Source organism: Strix uralensis, chromosome 6 (assembly GCF_047716275.1).
Source record: "Strix uralensis isolate ZFMK-TIS-50842 chromosome 6, bStrUra1, whole genome shotgun sequence".
Classification (NCBI taxonomy): domain Eukaryota; kingdom Metazoa; phylum Chordata; class Aves; order Strigiformes; family Strigidae; genus Strix; species Strix uralensis.
Genome location: NC_133977.1, coordinates 24835576 through 24852511, shown reverse-complemented (window position 1 = coordinate 24852511; position 16936 = coordinate 24835576). Strand labels below are relative to the sequence as shown.

Below are 16936 nucleotides of genomic sequence, written 5' to 3'. Positions count from 1 at the left end.
GCACAGAACCCATGCTCCACCTTTCCTCGTGTCTCATGCTAATGAGTTCATGGAAAACCTGCCTCTCATCATCTAGTATGCAAATCAGCTGATAAGACAAACTTAAAAAGGTGACAGAAAACTTTGCTGTGTGTGTAGCCACCACCCAAGATTACTGGACCTGAGACAAAGCTGGAACCTGGGGTGGTGATCTGGATTCTTTGATTCTCTTTCTCTCCCTTTCTTTTCTTTTCCCTCCTTTCCTTTCTTTCTTACAGATTTATCAGTAAGAGACCACTTTGCTTACTATCCTTTTCTAAATTTGTTTCTGCTGCAAGTAAAACATTTTAAGCAGTCATTTGGTGTCGTTTCACCTTAATTTAACCTGAGGAGATCATGAAACCTTTACGACTCCCTGGGCTCCTAGTCTGAGACGTAACAGCAGTGCACAAGACTGGTGTTCATGAAAGAACAGTGTGGAAGATCAGTACTAAAATAGTATGAAGACATGTCACAGTGTGCCAATTAGTATTACTACCTGGCCTAATCTGGGCAAAATTTATATTAGTAAAGACCCCTTATTTCCAGCACTCTGTAAGTTGATGGCATTTCCAATCTCTACTATGGAGCTGGACCCTACTGCCATTCTTGTAGCTGGGAGCAGCATGATGCAAAGCTGCTGTGCCAAAAACATGCTGAAAACACTACTGCCAGTCTCAGAGCCTCACTCCAGTTGCTGAGGAGGGGCTAAGCATGCTGAATGTTGTCTGTCCTTTTGCAAAGAGGTGCAATAAAGATGTGTTGTTAGTATGATGTCTCCCATCTTTGTTGGTGACATGGGATTAAGTGCACCCTCGGCAGGTTTGCCAGTGAGACCAAGCTGTGTGGTGCAGTTGACATGCTGGAGGGAAGCGATGCCTTCCAGAGACTTGAGAGGTGGGCCTGTGCAAACCTCATGAAGTTCAACAAGGCGTAGTACAAGGTCCAGCACATGGGTCGGGGCAATCCCAAACACAAGTACAGGCTGGGCGATGAGTGGATTGAGGGCAGCCCTGTGGAGAAGGACGTGGGGGCATTAATGGATCGAAAACTTGACTGCGAGCCAGCAATGTGTGCTCACAGCCCAGAAAGCCAGCCGTGTCCTGGGCTGCATCAAGAGAAGTGTGACCAGCTGGTCCAGGGAGGGGATTCTCCCCCTCTACTCTGCTCTTGTGATACCCCACCTGGAGCACTGTGTCCAGCTCTGGGGGCCCCAACATAAGAAGGACATGGACCTGCTCGAGTGGGTCCAGAGGACGCCACAAAGATGATCAGGGGGCTGGAGCACCTCCCCTGTGAGGACAGGCTGAGAGAGTTGGGGGTGTTCAGCCTGGAGAAGAGAAGGCTCTGGGGAGACCTTATAGTGACCTTCCAGTACTTAAAGGGGGCTACAGGAAAGATGGGGAAGGACTCTTCATCAGGGAGTGTAGGGATATGATGAGGGGTAACAGTTTTAAGCTGAAAGAGGGAAGATTTAAATGAGATACAAGGAAGAAATTCTTTACTGTGGGGGTGGTGAGATACTGGAACAGGTTATGCAGAGAAGCTGTGGCTGCCCCCTCCCTGGCAGTGTTCAAGACCAGGTTGGACAGGGCTTTGAGCAACCTGGTCTAGTGGAAGGTGTCCCTGCCCATGGCAGGGGGTTGGAACTAGATGATCTTTAAGGCCTCTTTCATCCCAAACCATTCTATAATTCTGTATAGCAGATGGACCAGTTCTTCACATCACCTGCATGCTCACTCTTCTCTAAAAGGCTGTGTATCTGTAGAAGTCAGTAGGACTGATGGCAGTGTTTTCACATTTCAATTTTATGAAGACTTGTGACATCTCCTGGCCAGAGCTCTGCTGCAAGCAGCCCTTCAATACAATCTAAAAAGTAATAAGTCTTTTCTGGGAGCCCACATATGAATTTAAAAATCTCTTCTGGGATGCAGATACTTCTGTAGTGGAGGTCAAACACATTGCACTGCATTTTTTATTTTTTCTTCCAACAGAAGCAAGAGAAAATCTTCCACAGATTTTTGGATGAAGAAATTTTAATTGATGAAATTTTACCATCAAAGCTTAAAACGTACAATTGGCCAATACCAAGTCTTCGGCAGTGTTACCTGAGGACTTTGAAAAGGACTTCATAGTAGGCCCCTCTTTGATGACTTGGATGGAGGTTAGTTAGGCATTATGAACCTGAGTTTGTGACCCAGCTTCAGCATGACTTTCTCCTGAATCTCCTGGTTGCCTTTAGGACCCAGTGTCATTTATGCATCTTTCATTCTTGTAGAAGCAGTTCTTGCTGCAGCAAGCTTAGAAAATTGTTATAAATGAAATACAAGCTCAAATTAAACAGCTTTAGTGGGCAAATCTCATCTTGACAGGAAGGTCCTCTTGCTGAATGTCTCTGAATTCCCTTCTACCAGGTTGTGCCTTTATCATTGGAGACCTGAATGCTAAGCTCACAGATGCCTGGTTGAATTATCACTGCCTCTTACTCATCTCATTTTGTTCTCTGGGGAGCATGCTGAGAGAAGATTTAGGAGAACTAGCCTAGAATTTTCTTCTCTTGGCTGAATTACATAAACGTTTCATTTACCGTTGACATCAGTTGATGTACCTAAGAATTGAACTCAGGCATCAGAAGGCCGTTTCATTGCTGCTGTATGCAGGAGTTTTATATTTGGATGATGGAAAGGGGGATATTTACATGCTTGGTGCATGTAGGACCTTATGAGATGCTTCTGGAGGACTATGGGAGCCAGATCTACCACCACTGCATCTGTACCGCTTGTAGAGACAGGCGGTGAGCATATGCCAACATCCTTTCTGCGTTCTAAATTCATTGCAAGTGGAGTTAGTTGGCGTGTGTTAGAGTGTACAACAATGTGTAGGCAGTCTAGAAGATTAGTGGATTAGTACTCAAGTGTGAAATCAGGAGTGCTGTAAAGTGATGGTATAGAAACCCTGCAAAGAGCGGACTTGGCAGGATTTGGCTTGCAATGCCAGAACAGATTCCTCAGGTTGAATTATGCAGCCTTATCCTGCAGGACTGACTTAGTGCTATGGATTTAGCTAGACTGAAGCAAACAGGCAGAGAAAGACTTTTCCTATTTTACATCTGTGTAACGTGACCACTGCTGTAAGCACAAATTTATGAGTAAGATTATACTAATGGTATTCTCTGTGCCTATGCAGAGCAGTCTCTTTAGTGGAATTAGCTTGCTATGTGTTTTTAATTTTTACAGATTGTAGTAGTGAAACTATCAGAGCTTACCTCTGGCAACTGGTGCTTGTGATTAGAGCTGCCAAATACAGCAGCAAAACATGTATTGCAAACATTAATTTGAATTCTGAACAGCTGTTTGATTCATGTTCATGTACCTCTGTTGTTCACTGTTTGCAAGCATTCATGCAAATGGATTTTTGTCTGCATTAATGCAGTCCTTTACATGAATAGTCATTTTTGCAAGCAAATAATATTCTTTGTGTGAGTGGTGATGTCTCTGTAGATGCTTTTGGTTTTGACTCTTCCCACCCCCTTTAAAACTGTCAGTTACACAAAGAGCAAAATAATTAAGTGCAGTACGTGGAACCAAATAAACACCTTGATTAGTTCATGACCATCTCTGCTGCTGACATTTATTCAGCAGGTAAGAAAAATGTCTTTTAAAAAAGTCAAGCTTTGTTTGCAAGCTAAGAAGACCTAAATTCAAAGAGAATATTAATCACAACAAATAACCCAAACATCTCTGCTTGTGAGCATCAATATTCATGATTTCACTGTGAAATTATTTGCCAAGTCTCCCTAGCATGTTATAGTACATGCTGACTGGCCAGTGGGTGGGAGTTGTTTGTGATGAGTACTTTGCAGTAATGTTTTATGTGTAACATCTGTTTTCTGCATCCTCCTGTTCAGTTTGCAGTCATTTGCCTAGAAGTGTGTTTTGTTCAGAAGCAAATCTCTATTGTTACTACAGACTTTGTCTAAATTTTTCTGTACTTTCAGATGATACATTTGAGATGAAGCAGAATGCAGTGTGAGTCATAGGTCATCTTTGACACCTGCCTTTTGTTTTTATTTTTGTTTTTATTTTCAGACAAGAATTTTTATCCAGGTAGATTTCATCATGGTATGTGATCAGCTCTCAAGAAGGAATTAGTACAAAATAAAGTTTCAAAAATGAATGACAGAAGCAATTAATAGGATTTCCACCCCCCCACAAATGCCAGTGAGTTCTTAGACTTTTTCTCTTGTTTTTCCTGAGCTTTAGTCAGTAACTGATTGCTGTAGTGAGGCTTCTCTCTAAATCATGAGGATATATAATCTGAGGCAGGGTTGTATTTTATTATTTCGTATCTGTTTTGTTATGCTGACAGCGTATGGTACATACATGATGTTTATGTCTTCACAGGTATGTTCCATACTTGTTCAGTTTCCTGTGTGGTGTTGTATGAGCTGTATACTATAGCACTGAATTTTGCAAAACAGACATTTATTTGAAGATTTTGACTAGGATGAAAATGTCTTTGGATTTGTCTTTGTCGCTGCACAGAGATTTTGTAAATTCCCTATTTCCATGTTGCTACTTCTTGTCTGTTTTATTAGTATCTTTCAGCAGATTTCAAAGCAAAAGCTGAGGCGCAAGTTAGGACAAATGCTTTTACCTCTCCCTGTAGTGCCTATCTAATGTGGCCCTGGTGCTTTGGTTTTGTGGATTATTTTTTTGTTTTACTTTTTTTTTGTCCATGGGTGTCAGTGAAACATTGAGGATATGGCATCTTAAAGTTAGGTTTTGTAGAGCAAGTTTGGCAGCGTATGTTATGGGGGTAACATTGTAAGAAGCAGCCTCTCCTGGGAGCACAGGTAATGCGCTGTCACCACTACCCTCACTCAGCGATTCTAACAAGTCTTATTCTATGTGGGCTTTTCACTTGATATGGAGATACCTGCTTTCTAAAGGGCCACTGCAATGAGATTGTTACCGTAGTTTTCCAGCCTTTTCAGGTACAAGAGAAAATCCAGCCAGGCTTTTACATTATTTTCCTTTGTATGTTCCAGGCAGTATTGTGACTGTTATAAATATATCCCCCACATTTACATGGGATTTTTATCTTCTAGCAATAACATGTTGCCTCTGAACTTTTTAAATGTATGGTGCCTGCCAATTATCTGGTATTGTAGCACGGCAAAGCCTGTTGCCATGGAGCTTTGTGGACTTGCTTCACCAGTCAGCATACTTGTAGCTAGAGAACTGGTTAAATGATCTCTTTGTAGTGGTTTCTTCAGGGTGAAGGAATACTGGGGAAGAAAGGAGGAAAAAATGGATGGGGGGGTCTTTAAGAAAGGTATATCCTTCTTGCAGCCCACATCCATCATATGCTTCTGCTGTGTCAAATTGCCATTTTCTTGAAAAATCCTTACCTGTATGAGGCAATTGGTGTTTGACCTAGAGCTCACAACAATGTGTGTAGCTGATTTTCTTTAATACTGTTCCCTGTGTTTCAACTTTGTTTTGCTTTGCTGTGGATTACTGCCTTGTTAGCACAGTGAGGAGCATGGCAGAGGATGATGTATCACATTGCTGTGCGAGGATTTTTTGTTGTGAAAGATACATAAACAACCAGGAAAGCTTCCAGTGCCTGCTTGTTACTCAGTTGTGTGAATCAGCAGGATGCTGCTCCAAATCAATTTTAGCTACTAGACAGCTATTTAATAATTATCCAGAAAGGTCTGTTTCTCATTGAACTTTTCAAGCCAACTTTCTCCCTTTTTCACCTAAACTGACAAGTTTGATGTAGCAGATCTCTAACTGTAGCTGGTGGTTGTTTTTCAGTGTTTGCTTCTGAAAGCTGGATCCTACTGGTGTCTTACTGGAAGTCCAAGAATATTGACTTAACCATTCTGTGCATTTGTTTTTCTTAGTCACGTGATGCTGTTTGGTTCCTGTAGCCAGTTGTGGACTGTCGTCTACTGGATTCTATGCAGAAGTACTCACATTTGCTCATTTTTCTTCAGAATATACATATTGCTATAGTACTTCTGTGTGTTTGAGATTATTCCTATCCTATATGATGTACTGTTTTGCATGCCATAAGTGACTTCTGTGTTAGCAAAATTGTACCACTGTGTAGTTGTATTACCATTATGATTCCTGTTATCAGATACAGGGTTTATTTATAGTTTTACTTTCCATTCAAAAATTGAAAATTTGACTTGTATAAGTCTTTGGTACCTTGTCCCCTAAACCTGTAGAGTCTTCAGCTCAGATGAGTTTGGATTCAGATTTCTTTGTGACTGCAGTTGCTTCAGGTTGATTCCCCAAAATCTGAAATTACCGATTCAGTCATAGCTATGGTGCAGGAAAAAGAGCAACAATTCAGTTTGAGTTCCCTGTCCTGGTTCCCTGATTCTGGATTTAGGAAACCTTTCGAGATACCACAAACTTCATGGCCTCATTGCTGTTAGAAGTTTGACTGTCGCTTATTGCTGTTGGTCTCTTGTCTTCCATCAACGGAGAGTGCCAAATAATGCTTTCATAAACAGTATTGGGTTGTGTGTCACCATGCTTATTATCTCCTAGTTCCTGGAGATGTGGATCTCACTCAGGTACTACAGGATATTTATGTAAACAAGGCATGGGTTAAATGTATCAGATATCACATGCCTTGTGCTACTGTGCAGATGTGCTTCTTTCTGAAGAATATTGGCTTATGGAGCAGCAGCTGTTTATACAGATGTTATTCTAAAGAGATCTCCTGCTGGTACATACTGTGTACAAACAGTTTTAGATGCTCTTTAATCTATCTCTCTGATAGCCAGGCTCTTGAGTAAGGGACGTGTCTCCTTTCCCCTGCATAGCATTTTCCTGGGGAGACTTGATAGCAGAGAGACTAGAATCAACGGGCAAGTGGCAACGCCTGAATAAAGAACCTTCTTGATAATCTTCCTGGAGGAAATTGAGAACAAAAATTGGGCAACAGTGATACTAAATATATATTACGGATATCTAAGCCCTCTTATATTTTGTGGTGATACTTATGTTCTGCAGTATTCCCATACCTCCTGGTTTATCGTGATCAGCTAGCTGGGTGTAGAGCTAATGTGTATGGCACTTCCAAGGATCCTGGGAATCATTTGTTATGGTTTGCTACATAAATCTTAATGAAATGGCTTTGCTGCTGCCAGGTTGTGACACTTGGTGCAAATCTAGGCTATGCTAAATGCAAGAAAATTTTAAACCCTTTGGTGTGAAAGTTACTTGTTTCTGCTACTAGCTATAAACAGTTCTGGCTATTGAGACTCCCACTATCTGCAACAACTTTATTGATGTGCAAGATGCATGTTAGTCATCCAGTTGCTGTGTGGTATACTTGCACAAGACGTCTGACAAAAGGGCTTTTGTCTGAAAATCATCTCGGGCTATGAAATTAGCTCTTGCTCTCTAACAGTCTGCATGCTAGTGATGATTGCAGCTGTTGGGTTTGCCTTGCAGTGCAGTTATGACTGAGGTTCTTTGGACCTGGAACTTCACGACTCCTGTAGCCGTGGATTAGGGCTCCCTTGTATGATAAACCCTTTGTCAGCCTGTTTCTCACTCTCTTTACTGAGATGTTTGAGTGTAAGCATTTTCTTTCTCACACTCCAGCTGCTTCTTTACCCTCTTCTGCAGTCAAGCTATAATCCTGTGGTTTTGATATTGCAGGCTGTTGCCATGGAAATGATGGTGATTTCACGATTTCAGTGCTGTAAGCACTGCAGGAGGCAATGGAAAAGGTGGTTGGCAAGAGATATAGTGAGGACGTGGGGGACAGTTCAGAGGAGTTGTTTCTGAACCTGTTTTTTGGGGGGGATTCTGCCTCCTCTTTATTATTGTGGGTTTTCTCTGTGTGTGTGGTGTTCTTTTCTCTCTTTTTTTTTTTGGTAAATGTGATTTCATTAAAGGTTGATGCTTAACAATTTCACATGTTCTTACATTTTTTTGCAAGAGTTATTACAAAGTGATGCTAAATGCTCCTTTCCTTGTCTTCAGAATAAAAATACAATGCTTTCTTTGCTGCTTATAGTAATGCATTTTTGGACAAAAGGGCAAAGGTTGACAAGCGCATTCTGTTTAAGTCATGTCTTTAGCCTGAAGAAATCCCTTTCAGGAAAATGTTTTCTTGATAAATAGTAAAACAAGCTGAGAACATCATGACAGGCATACACATTTAAAGCTGTCTGTGTGACTGATAGTATTAAAACCTAATATATTCGTTATTTAATTTTTAGTGTGCTCTGCATACAAACAAGTTTGGTGCTGAAGATCTACTTATGTAGCATCTGTTCTTAGCATTATGTTGTGATTCCACATCTATACTGAAATCTTTTCTCTAAATTGGACACATCCATAAAGGTAGAATGAAACTTACTGGAGGAAATCAACTTTGTTACAAAATGAATTGAATTGGCAGCTTAACAAGCTGAAGGCAAGTGGCATTCAGAAGAATGAGAATTTTTTATACTATATGTTTGAAAGCACCGAACAGCAGCCTTTTTTCCCAAGCTATTTAAAGCAACATTCCACTGATTAGTGTAGTCGGAGAGTAGATATTATCTGTAACTTTTAAATTAAGATCTTTGAATTAATTTTCAGTCTTCAGTAGGATGTAATCAGTAACGATGGTGACAGTAAACTTTAAGATCTTTTTTTAATTAAAGATAGAGAAAAAATTGTTTCAGCCTATCAGATACATTAAAATGATCTAGGAATTGCTTTAAAAAATTTTGATCTTTTTCTGCTTGATATTCCATAAATGGAGATAGAATAGCTGTTATATATGAAAGGCAAACAATAAGGAATGTTCAACATGACTCTGTGGGGCAGTTTTATTAGGAAGCCAAGTTTGTAAGGATGGATTCAATCCCTTGATACTTTACTTGTATGAATGGAAATAGTCTTATCTGAATTTCACAAAAACTCTGCAAGAAACTTCTGCATTTTAAAATGACAAAATGAGCCAGAACTGTGTTTGCAGGACGTGGCCTGAAAAGATGCTAAGTATCGCATGCTCTCAGATCTAATTGAGAATGTGGGCATTTGATAGTACTATTACATAAATCAGACCTTTAAAATAAATCGAAAGAGAGAACATTTTCTGTCTGAACTGTATTTATTAGTGAACACTGATTTTTGCATGTAATGTTTCATGGTGCCAAGTAAGTTTTTGTATGTTGTATAAAGGTGCATTTCTGTGGAACTATATTGGATTATATATGCTTTATGCTTGGCCCAAACTTGCTGCATAACTGAAATACTTATATTTTTTTATGCATCAGACTGGTTATAGAATTTTGTCTATGCTGATAGAATACAGGTAGCATCTACCTTCTGTCTTAAGACTGCCTGTAAGAAAGTCAGTAAGATGATGAATATATTGATGATAAGTATTTTTGACTCCTGCCTGGAAAAGTAGTTTAAAACTCTTGATAAGGAGCCATTTAACTCCAGGTAGTAGTATCTGATTGATATATGAACTTCTTCATGATAAATGAATTTGAAGAGCTGGACAGCAGGCAGGTGTTTCAGTGCCTCATTGCCTCTGTTCCTGTTACAGGTGCATGTAACAGCATTGCAGTGATGAGTGGAATTTTAAAGAGGAAGTTTGAAGAAGTTGATGGCACCTCACCTTGTTCCTGTGTGTGGGAATCAGATGATGACATTTCTAGCAGTGAAAGTGCTGATAGTGGAAGTAATGTCCATCCATCCACTTCTAATCATTTTTCTCGTAAGTACTAAAGTTGTGTGTAAGGCATGATACTCCTTTTTATACAAGCTAAGAAAGGTTCATCTTACTTGGAAGAAATACAGTGTAGGCTATCTTCTTTTACTTTGAAGCATTTTTGTTTTATTACATTTAAATGTTGACACTGTGAGGAAGTGCTTCCTTTTGAAAAATAACTATTTCTTCTGGTAGTTGTTTATGTAAAAAATTGTATGTCAGTGAGTTTCAGAGGAAACTTCACTTTTATACTATATCATTTACATCTAGATAGTGTGAAATGTTTTAAGTATACAGGAGAAAATCTTCCATTTTGTGTGATGATTTGGGGGAAGAGGGAAATTGGCAGTAATAAAGCTTGAAGGCCAGTGCTTCTGCTTGACCCTGTCTGTTTCAGAGTTGAAGTGTGCATGATCTGTGACAGAATAACTGATCCCTCTGATCATCTTGCCACCTGAGCCAATGCAACCACACAGCCCTCTGTCCTTTTCTTCCACTCAATACAGGAGTAAACAGAGGAAGAAATTTGTAATTCTTCCTGAGAAGATGTTAGATTCATATTTGATGTCTCCATGAGACACTTGAAGAACAGAAATCCTTTTCTTGTTCCCACTCAACCAGCTGAACATGAATAGTTAATCTAGAGCATATTTTTCTTTTAACTTCTCAGGTTGAGTTTACCAGTTACTAAACTTGTATAATTTGTGAAATCTACATAAAGCCTCATATCTGCAGTAAACCATGTGTGTAAATTAGTAGCAGTAAGTGATCTGGACTTTCTAGCAATTCATATGTAGCAGCTAGATTTTTTTTTTTAATTGTATGCCTAATAAAGCTAGGCTTGAGCTATTTGAGAATTACAGCTGGCAATAGGGTTAGTGAAGTTCCTTATCTGAAAAGGAAAAAAGCTCTTCATACCGCCTTCTCTTTGAGTGGACTTTTTAAAAGCACAGTGAGGACATGGATGTTCAGCTGAGGGTGGGTGTGAGGGATTGTACTCTACCTCGAGGGGCACCACAGCAGTCTGTCCTGAAACCTGTCCTGCTTTATTGATCCACCTTTATTGATCGCCTGAAGAAGGTGACAGAGTGACTTGCATCAAGTTTGCAGAGAACCACATTGAGGGGAACAGTTGATGCCCTTAAGGGAAAACCCCCATTCAGAGAGATGTAGGCAGGCTGGAGGAATGGGCTGACAGGAGACACATAAATTTCGTCACAGACAAATGCAGAGCTGTGTACCTGGGAAGGAAGAGCCCCGTGCAGTGATACAGGCTGGGAGCTGAATGACTGGGGAGCAGCTCTGCAGAAAAGGCCCAGGGCTCTTGGCAGACAGACAGCAAGCTGAAGCGTGCCCTGGCAGCCAAGAAGGGGAACAGCCTCCTGGGCTGCATGAACAGAGGCACAGCTAGCAGAGTGAGGGAAGAGCCTATCCCCCTTGGCTCAGTGCCCATGAGACTCTACCTAGAATATTGTGTCCAGGTTTGCCCCCCCCATCCCCAGTGCAAGAAAGACATTGATAAAGTCGAGCAAGTTCAGCAGAGGGTCACCAAGGTCATGAGGGGCCTGGAACATTCAGCCTGTGAGGAGAGCTGAGGGACCTGGCCTTCTTCAGCCTGGAGAAGGGGACCTAGTAGAAACAATGCAGGACCTGTGAGGAGCTTACTCAGAATGTAGGCAGGCTCTTCCCAGTGCTGTGTGATGGGAGGGTGAGAGACAATGGATCTAGATTGAAACAAGATATGTTCTGACTGAATGTAAGGAGAAACTTTTCACCATGAGGACAGCCAGGCACTGGAACAGGTTGCCCATAGAGGCTGTGTAGTCTCTGTCCTTGCAGATTCTTGAGACCTGACTGGCTAAAGCTGTAAGCAGCCTGGACTGATATCTTAGTTGACCTTGCTTAGAGTAGGAGGTTGGACTACAGAGCTGCTGAAGTCCTTTCCAACATGAGTTATTTTGTGGTTTTATGGTATGTGTGAATTAGCGTTTCAGAGAGAGATGAAGTAGCACTGCTTTTTCTTGTGACAGAACCAAGCTCACTGGTAAGCAGAGTGGTAGCAGCAAGCACGTGTCCAGAAGCAGTTAGTACAGTGCTGTGAAACCTCGACTACACTGCTTTGGGGCCTGTTCTGATAAGTCTGTAGGGAACTGTGTTTTGCTTCATCAATTTACTAGCTCAAGTCTTTGCTAGGGAATCTGTTTGCCACTTTCCACTGCCAAATGTGTGTGTACATCCTGTGTTCTGATTTGATACTTTCAATTTTGCTGCCTCACCTGAGTGCAGCCAGCAGCCGGTACTGAGTGGTTTTGAAAAGCCCAGGTTTTCTGTAGGCTTCTTGCAGAATTTAGAGTGCTAGTGGGAAGAACAAAAACTGGGATGATTTGAAACACAGGTAGATGTGAGATGTCCCACTTCCTCCTCCTCCTCCTCAACTCATTACCCTGCTTTGATTGTATTTGAGGCTTTTACTGTTGGCTCTTGGAACTTGAACTCTCCAAACTTAGTGATGCGATTTTCAGCCTGGAATTTCTTCCATTTGGCAGTCTGCCAGTGCTTTTGTCTACTGAATAGACTTCAGGGCACGATGCAGATACATTTATTTTGCTTAGATTTTCTTTGTTTTCCATTTTTATGCGTGTTTTTTTTTTTATTTTATTTTCATTGTTTCATTCTTGACAAAGCCACAACCTATTTGCTTATGTTTCTCTAGGCAGTGGCAGTATTTTTCTAATGCAGCTGTCTAGGTAAGTACTTTGTAAGATTTTTGTGGAAAAAAACCCACCCCAATGTCCCTGACTGCTGCAACAGTAGACTTTTATCAATCACAAAGTAAATAAACCAGTGTTTTCATAAAGCAGAAATAAACAACAAAGTTTGAATTTAAGAAGCTTGACTCTCCATAGTTGAATCTTGTACAATTTAGCAGCATCAAAATAGAAGCCACGTGTACTTCTTTTTACAGTGGTGTATATAGGGTGGTGAAGAATCAGACCTGTAGCCCAAGAAAATGTAATATTTCATGTAAATTAGCTGAGGAACTTCTGGCCACGTTCCTGTTTGTTTGGCAGTTCCTATAAGACAGTTTTATTTCCCTAATTTTACTAGCATCCATTGTTTTTTGGAAGTATACTTTTATATTTTTCTGGAGAGAATGGGTTTATTATTATACTGCAACAGATTACTACTTACTAAAGTTTTTTCAGAGTATCTGAATTTGCATATTTTGTATCAGAACTCATTCTTTTCAGTCAGATTCTGGTAGTAGTGGTTTTCAGATTCCTGTTGTTTTCTGTTAGTCATCAGCTTCTGCAAAATCCAAATGACAAATTAGCAGTCCAAAATCTCTAGGTGTAAAATGGAAATCAACAAGAATATTTGCAAATAAAGATTATTTGTATGAGAAAGTTTCAGGATTGGGTTTCATAACGTGTGAATACGGGGCAAAACAAGAAAGCATGCCTTGCTATTGCAGACACCTCTGTCCTCGCTAGCATATGTTATACAAGTAACAGCAGGCTTTTGGAATATGTAAGACATGTTTGCTCTAGCCTCCTCTGAGATCAGTGTAAAATTCGTTCCTCCTCAGCCCACTTTATGCAGTAATGTGTTTATTCTGTACACATGTTCCCCGAAGTCTGGATTCCTACTGTGTGCCCATAGCCACTCTGCTGTTCAGAAAAATCTGAAAAGATTCATAGAAATTCTTCTCACTCTTCTTTATCAATACATGTTCAGATTCATTGCTTTTCCAAGGGACTGCTGAGGCACACAACAGCAATCTAAAAAATCCTCTGTTATGCCATGAGCTCCAGTAATCCCTGTCAGTACACAATAATTCTTTCTGATAGTGGAATGTAATATTATAACAGTATTTTATAAGCTGCATGTAGATTAAGACTGTTGTTAATAATTAATACTCAACGTTTTACATTAATCTTTATATTCCTTTTCCTGTGGTAGCATGTTTTATTCAAAAATAAATGTTGGCCATATCCAAATCAGGTAAATGATTACAGTAGCATTATATTGTTTTTTATTTCCTCAATGGCATCCATGGAAACAAATGTGCCTTTTTCAATAAAGATAGATACAGGTCTTTGTGTGTTTACATGTGTGTACATATATTTATAGCTTGAACAAAGCATAACTATATATGTAATTTGTAAAAGCATATATATGTGTTTGTGTACAAGTGCAATAAATGTGGTAATGGCATACAGAAATGTTGAGTGATATTTTAAATGTAAAGCTTGTGACAGAATACCACAGAACTGAAGAGAAGAGTGAGAAGCTATGGGGTTTTATACATACTGTTGACTGGGGTCCCAATCATGGTAACTGAAGAAATATATCTGTTTCTCTCCTGCTAAGCTTCAGAGATTTGAGTGAATCAGGCACTCATTTTCTAGTAAGAAGCCTGCACCATAGGTGCAGGAAACAAATTAATTCATGCCATTCTTGTTAAGGAGGTGTGATTTGTGGTTGTTTCTTTGTTCCTTGAAGGAAGTTTACTATTTCACTCATGGATTGTTTGCTAGTCATTTTACTGGAATCTGGATTTCACTTTGTTTTAAATCAGAACTCTCTTCTAATCTCATGCTTAAGGAAGTTGACAGGTGAATTTGTGCTGGCTCAAACTTTATCTCAGGTGCAACTGGAAAGTTCCCTTTAATTTATGTCAGTTAACATTCTGTGGATTGCTGAAGCATGTTACAGACCAACTATGATCACCCCTGCCATTAAATATAATTCTTAAGCGGGGGCGGGGATGGTGGTGGTGTGACAGTGAAGTTGTTTAACAGATCTGGAAACTGCTAAGTGCAGTCATGATAAAACAGTGTTTTATTTAAGATCATTCTAGGAAAACATAGGGAACAACAGTACATGTTTGCTCTCTCGTCAAAATATGTGTACCTAGTTATTTGAAAGAATAAATTAAAGCTGCAGAGTAAAAATATGTTTTAAGGACACTAGCTGAAAACAAACAAACAAAAAAAGTCACTTAAATTTCTCCGTAAAACTCAACTGAAGGCTTCTGAGATTTTTTTTTTTTTAAAGATCTGAATGCTTCCACATTCACATGGCTGCTTTTCATATTATTCATGGTTAAGCTACTTGGTTTGCTCACCCACAGTGAGGCCAGCCCAACAGTATTCCTGTGTATTATGATTATTTTCTTTTCAGCAGGATGGTCTCTGCTTAAAGGGCAAATGGTTGCAGTAAGCCAGTCCTGTCAGTTAGCAATTATGAAGTGGTTCAGTAAAAGGCAGGAAGAACTCTGCTGTGTGGAATTGGTCTGTAATTCGGCTCTGGGAGATGGAAGGTGAAAGGCTCATGTAGCCTGTGTTAGTCAAGAGTAGAGTTTTATTTTACTGAGTTTTGTGTTGTAGGGAAAGAACCTGAAAGAACATGGCCTGGAGCTGGACCACCCTGAGGTGGGACAGAGGCCTGCAGATTAGAATTATTTTTCTGAACAGCATATGTAAGAGACAGAAAGTAATGGCAGTATAGATTTTAAAAGTGATTTGCCTCAGTTTAAAATGCCGAAAATGGAATCTTGGGAATGCTGAGAACACTGACCAAAAGTCCCTCCAGGATATCTCAGATGTGTGATAAAAGAAATTCGGTCTCCTTAAGTGGAAGCTTGTACTGAATTGCTTGTTCTGGGAAGAGTGAGTCTGCTGTTAATGTAGCCAGTGTGTAGAGCAGGAGTAATAAATACTATTACTTTCCAGACTCTACCAGATTATTAAAACCAATAATCATATCTGCTGTTAGAAGATTCTCTGTTGGATTTAGGGAACTGGTTGACTCCCTAGTTCAATTCACTGAAGCATTTCCAACATGAGAACCTGAGCCAGCAGACATTTTCCATTATCCTGTTGTTATGTCATGACTGACTTCAGTTTTTACAGTTTCTATGACAACCATGATTTTTGATTGGTAAAGAATAAATTGCTAGAAGATTTTTTTTTGGAGTGTACAGTATTTTTCCATCAAAAGAGTAGAGTGAAAACATAGAGATGCTTTTCGCTAATCAGTTTTGTAATTTAATTGCTGTCTAAATGTGGATACCTGTTTGTGGCAGACTCCACATACGCTAATTTTTCAGATAGAACAGATGAGAAAATAGCCCTATTACAGTTGCCAAATAACTTTCTGGAAAATTAACGAGAACTTACAACTTAAAACATTCTTATTTTTCAAGTCATGGAGATATTTACATTCCCATGTTAAACCTTAAAGAAATGTACTTATCAATACATGGCTCGAAGTAACACACTGGATTGTTTTCTGAGATTCCCTGGCAATTTTTGCAAGTCATCTGCAAAATGGTACTTGGCAATTGATGATGGAATTGCATCAGGTGGGAGTCAAAAAAAAAAAAAAAAGAGAGGAACAAGAGAGGAACATGGCTTGCTGGATTGTAGGAGAACAGAGGGGGCGTTGGAATGCACAGGTGAACAATTAGTGGTTACTGGGGAAATACAGAGAGGAGCTAATAAAGAGCCCGACCACAGTGGGGAGACTGCTTGTTGACTATGTCATGTATGAAGGAAAAAGAGAGAAGGAGGTTCCCTGAGACAAGAACTTGACAAGCAACAGGGTGTTTTTCAGTAAGAGCAAGAAAGCAGTGGTAACAGATTTTACTTGGTAAATATGTCAGTTTGCAGAAAGGGCTACAGATTGGCTGGCTCATAACTGGGAAAAGAGGGAGGGCTAATGAACAGAATGAAAATGAGCCAGCTCATCAAGATCAAAGGAATTTAAGGCTCCAGCAGTTTGCAAATTCTTAGTCAAAGTGACTCATCCTCTTTCACTACATTGATGTGTGTGGAACCTATTTCAAAAACACATTAGAAAATTACTGGGAAACGTTGATTGGGATTCTGTAGCACTTCCGGATCTGTTCTGCTTTTATTAGTTAGAGAAAAGCACCTTGCACTAAGAATGTGTGTATAAATCCTGGTCGATACTCAGGAGTATGCACTGTCAGCAGGTCTGGAACCATCTTTTGCAGGCAGATCTGAGCTTCCTAGTTCAGAATGATGCTAACATGATGTATGAAATGATATTTGCTGATTGACTCTTTTCTGTGAGATTTGCTAAAAATTAAACATGACGGTTGGATTTTGTCCTTGATGTGTGGTGCAAAATAAAAGTT

The 16936-nt window shown here is 39.9% G+C and overlaps 1 protein-coding gene across 1 annotated transcript in view; it reads left to right on the top strand.

Moving 5' to 3' along the window:
• The window catches only part of CSRNP3 (cysteine and serine rich nuclear protein 3), a 110863-nt gene that overhangs the window by 24297 nt on the left and 69630 nt on the right, over positions 1-16936 (top strand). Inside the window, exon 2 of the mRNA XM_074873309.1 lies at positions 9604-9774. Coding sequence (XP_074729410.1) covers positions 9627-9774 — 148 coding nt within the window. The 5' untranslated portion in view covers positions 9604-9626. The remainder of the gene's footprint in view (positions 1-9603; positions 9775-16936) is intronic.